This window comes from Monopterus albus, unplaced genomic scaffold, assembly GCF_001952655.1.
Source record: "Monopterus albus unplaced genomic scaffold, M_albus_1.0 scaffold50.1, whole genome shotgun sequence".
Classification (NCBI taxonomy): domain Eukaryota; kingdom Metazoa; phylum Chordata; class Actinopteri; order Synbranchiformes; family Synbranchidae; genus Monopterus; species Monopterus albus.
In genome coordinates, this window is record NW_018127930.1 from 4,964,284 (window position 1) to 4,969,267 (window position 4,984).

At 39.0% G+C, this 4,984-nt stretch overlaps 1 protein-coding gene across 1 annotated transcript in view; it reads right to left on the bottom strand.

The window, feature by feature from the left end:
* The window catches only part of epha5 (EPH receptor A5), a 54,302-nt gene that overhangs the window by 6,692 nt on the left and 42,626 nt on the right, over window positions 1–4,984 (bottom strand). Inside the window, exons 14-16 of the mRNA XM_020601103.1 lie at window positions 3,652–3,719; window positions 3,417–3,558; window positions 2,090–2,239 (exon numbers count right to left, since the gene is read on the bottom strand). Coding sequence (XP_020456759.1) covers window positions 2,090–2,239; window positions 3,417–3,558; window positions 3,652–3,719 — 360 coding nt within the window. The remainder of the gene's footprint in view (window positions 1–2,089; window positions 2,240–3,416; window positions 3,559–3,651; window positions 3,720–4,984) is intronic.

Below are 4,984 nucleotides of genomic sequence, written 5' to 3' on the forward strand. Positions count from 1 at the left end.
AAAGAGTGTGTGAGAGCCTGCACTTTTTTGCTGTGCAGATCAGAGAAAATCCAGCATAACTCTTTCAATTAAACATCAAACATCTTCTCCTCTCCTCTCATCCTCCTCTCCAGACTTCTTTGAGACAGACAGTCTAATAACCACAAGGAGGAGGGAGTGGTTTGAAGCAGGGGATGAAGAGGTCACTGGAGGGCTGTGTGTGCATATGTTGCCTGTCTGTGTGTGTGTCTGTGGGTGGGAAGAGACAGCATGTGTGTGGTGTCATAATCAAATACACTGCATTCTCACTCCTCGCGATTTGACACAGTTACAGATTTCTCCATTAAAATGACCTCTTGGCTGCACTATAATGTAGGTACTACCTTCTCCTTCTCTTTTCATCACCCTCTTCTTCTGTGACTCACTTTTCTCCGTCTCCTCTTTGATGAACAGACATATGCAGGTCAATTGGGTACTTGCTGAGTCGCACTCACTCACTAGCACTCGCATGTTTCTAAACTCATTTATAAATGTTACAATTTGCATTTGGCCACATATTAAAAAAATGACACAATTAAGGTTGTAATTACATTAACAATTATGTAAAAATGTTAAGCACTAATAGGTGATCTATAGCCCACGTATACAGCCCCTATTTTTGCTGCCATCTTTCTGCTTAGCACTGCACCTCCATGCATATTCACCTGTTTTACTCTTTTGCTTATGCACACGTTTCTCTGCACACCACATTGTCTCTCTGTTTTTCCATTAAAACTATTCATTCTCATTGTCCACACTTTGCAGATATAGATTTATAATAATAGGTCCCTGCACAGCCCTCCCTCCTTTTCAACCCCATTCAGCTACATTTATATTTCATCTACATTCTTTTCTCCCTCTGTGTCTCCAACTCTCTTTATTATGCACAAGTCACAAGTTCCCAAAAATATATGCAGTCAGCCTTGGGGGAAAAAAAGCTGTCCTATAGCAAGTAAATACAGTGTATGTTTTTCATGTTTTATTCAGGATGTATGGCCCTTAAGATGAACTTTTTTAATCCTGAAGATCTCCTGACCCCAGCAATCTGAGAGCTGTCGAGTTGTTAATTGTCCATTTGAATGTGCCATAATTTTTAACTCTATACCAAGATCATGAATGTAGCTCCAAAACCGCAGATTATACTTAAAAAATACTGATAAATATGAAACTAATATTACTATTTGATTTGATTTGATGTGATTTATTCTTTCAAGCATGTAAAGACAGTTGATATGACAACACACAGACAAAAGCAATTTGCTTATACCTAGTACATGCTTGAATGGAGTAGGAAGAAGTCAGACTTATCCAGTCCTACCCCATGACATCATCTTACCATCATTGGTATCTGTGATCAGAAATTTATATCTGTTCAAAGCAACCCCATGCTAGGTCAAAAACATCATAACTGAAGTTTTAAGTTTATTCTTGAAACCAGCAGTTGAGCAAAACTCCTATTTCAGCTGCAGTCTCCAAGGTCCTTAAAGCAAAAGTTGACATTATGGGAAATATTTTCATTATGGTAAAATGTTAGATGGGAAGAGCAACACCACTCTCGTGCAGCAGCCATCTGTTAAATAGGAAGCTACAGCGAGCAGAATATTAGCTTGTAAACAAAGAGAAACAGCTAGCCTACCTCTGTCCAAAGGTGAGAACATTTACCAACCAATATGTTATATCTGATTTATTTAATGTGCACAAAACATATAAATATAAACAAGACTAATTCTTGGCTGTGGGCAGCTATTAGGAAACCGGACTCCAGCAATTTACTGGTTAAGGCCAAGAAATAATCTGCACACATCTACACCTTGGTTTTTGTATGTCTTGTACAATTTTCTTTTTTTTTTATTCATGAGACAAAAATAGAATCCTAATTACAGTATCTATAGCTTTGTGACAACTGGGTAAATACATTTTCTGGTAAAATGATCAAGCTCCAGAGTAGCTAGTAAGTGGACCTTGTGGTAAGACTGATTTCTCAATTTCATGGCATCAATGTACAGTCCTGCTCACTTTGTATGGACTGTATCCAACAGCTCTTTCCCCAATAATGTCACTTCAAACTTACATCTTGATTGGACATCTCCCAGTATGGCCTCTCCCCGTATGACATCACTTCCCACATGACAATCCCGTAACTCCACACATCACTGGCTGAGGTAAACTTCCTGTATGCGATCGCCTCTGGAGCTGTCCAGCGAATAGGAATCTTCCCACCCTGTGACAAAATACAAGACCACTTACCACATAATGCAAATACCTTGGTGGACCGAAAGGAAATTAGGTTTAGGAAATGAAACCCATCTGAAGACTGAAATAGTTTCCCTCTGTTGTGCTGCTTTGATATGTTTACATAAAAAAACAAACAACAACAACAACAAAAAACAAATAGCCTTCCAGTGCAGAAGTACAGCTGCAGTCACTGAACATTTTTACATTGGGCTACATAAAGACAGAAACAGAACAAAGTTTACTTAAGACGCTTCTGCCACATGTGGTCCAACCCACAATTACACTAATGAATACCAATTTAGGAAGGCATTCATTTTACTAAGTTTCACCTTCTTTTACAAATTCCCTATCCTAACTGTTGGGGGCCTAAGATTTCTCTATGCCTCTTCCTCTGCTTCATTATCACGCTTTCATTGCAAAGATGAAAAAGTTCACAGGATGACTGCTGAGTTCAGGAGGAAAATGTGATTTCAGCTGATGAGTAGTGAAATTAGTTTGATGCAGTATTGATGAACATAGCAGCAGGATATCTCCCGGTATGATTATTTGAAGGGTGTGAATTATGGTTTTCTCACTGCTCTGTCAGAGAAAAAGCGTCAGACAGTGTTAAAGAGTGAGAGTAAGAAGAGATGTAGGTTGGCAGTGAGAGATGAGTGACAAGATATTTGACACTAAGGCAGCAAGACTCATTGCTAATTGAGTGTTGCAGATACTGAGTCGACTACTAATTGGCCCTCCTCCTGCAGGAAGGAGCCCATGGAGTGGTTGACAGGATGCCACTCAGCCCGGGACACTTAGCTTAATTTAGAACCTGCTGATGCCATCTGCATATGTGTCTGTGCATGCAAGAATGTGCCGTGTATGTGTGTGTGTGGTTTGAGCAAGACTGTTTTGCAAGGTTTTTCCACTTAAAGTATGACATATCAATGGACAGAAATCCTGCCACAAGTCATAAATTATTTTAAGTTTAGTGAGAAAAATTGCCAAAAATTAATATAAAAAACTGCAGCTTTTCTCTGTTTTTTATATAATTGTAAACTGAAAATCTCTGGGTTCTGATAAAGCAAGCAAACTCACCTTGGGCTCTGGAAAACTGTGACATGCATTAGACCTAATTAAAACAATAATCACACACACACACAGACAAATATTAGCACACATACCCGTGTGGTGTACGCAGCCTCTGGGTCATCTTCCAGGACTCGGGACAAGCCGAAATCAGAGACTTTACATACAAGGTTACTGTTGACCAGGATGTTACGAGCTGCTAGATCACGGTGGACATATCCCATGTCAGACAAGTACCTTCGTAACCAAAAAGGAGAAGATTAAACCTGAACACTGTGCCCCAGTGAGGTTTTCAATAATATACAGGGTGTATATTGGGACTATGTGTACCTCATGCCAGATGCGATGCCACGCAGCATTCCAACCAGCTGGATTACAGTGAACTGACCATCGTTTTTCTAATAAAATGAAGGAATGAAAAGGGAAAAAAAAGACATTCTTATTGATATTTGGCTCTGGTGTCTTTAGTTAAAACCCTTTACACAATCTACATAGCATGTGAGGAATAGTCTCACTTGATAAAATGTTTCAAATTAGATAAGATTCACAAATCAGAAAGAAAAGATAGCACAATTACCAATATTTGACAAGGAATCAAGGTAAAACTGCTTTGGTTAATTGCCTGACAACACTTCCCAATATGAACTCTGCTGGTGCCATTTTAGTTAGGTAGCATACAGTCAATAAGAGGAGAGCTTTTCTTTAGTGTCTACCCTGCAATTTACTGACATTCTGTATATGCAGTGGTTCTGTAATAAGTCCCCTGTGGTCTGACATTAAAAACTCTTCAGAAAATGGAGTGAAATCACGTAGCTCAATGCCTATTATTTGTTTTGTAGATTTTAAGGTGTGTAGTCTCCTAAACTGGGTGAGCATGCAAGGTAATACGTGCACAGCTTTAATGTCCTGTAGTATTAAATCCACACAACCACTGAGAGCAACAGAGACAGTTTACCTGTGGCAATAGAATTAATACTAAAGCCACAGCTCTGCATGTTCAACTTGAGCTCACAGCTTTATGTCAGAGGGAGCATGAGCACATTATTGCAGCTTATTCTAAGATTTACTTAGAACTCCTGGAAATGTACATTTCTAACTATCTATTTCTAATGATTACCCTTTCCTCCATCCAATGTCATCAAATCATTACTCCCCCTGTTTGGTATATCCCGTGCGCCGTTGTACCACAGGCAATACCTCCCATATAGTATGTACACTGTATGTTCTTGTTAATAGCTCTGCTGTTCTTTGGACGGAGCTAAGCCAAGAGTAAGGATCAATTTACTCTTGCCTGCCCGGGGGCTCCTTGGAACCTCCAAATCTCCTTACCCCCATATTAATAATTAGGTCTTTTAATATACAAAAAAAAGATGTTAGGGCAAAGTAACTTTTTGCCAAGGACAGAATCACCCCTTGAAAATTCAAGTCACAGCAGTGACTAACCGGTTCACAGTGTACAATTCTTATCCAAAGACAAATGCTTAACTAATTACATAAATAAATAAATAAATAAATAAAACTGCACTTTCCTCTGACCAAGTAGATTAGTTGCCAAACCATGCACTGACCACAGCTGATCTGCCAAAACCACGATTTTCCCCCAACTTGAATCAGACCTTAATTGTGCACATACAGTACAGTATGTAAAACATTAAAAAATGTA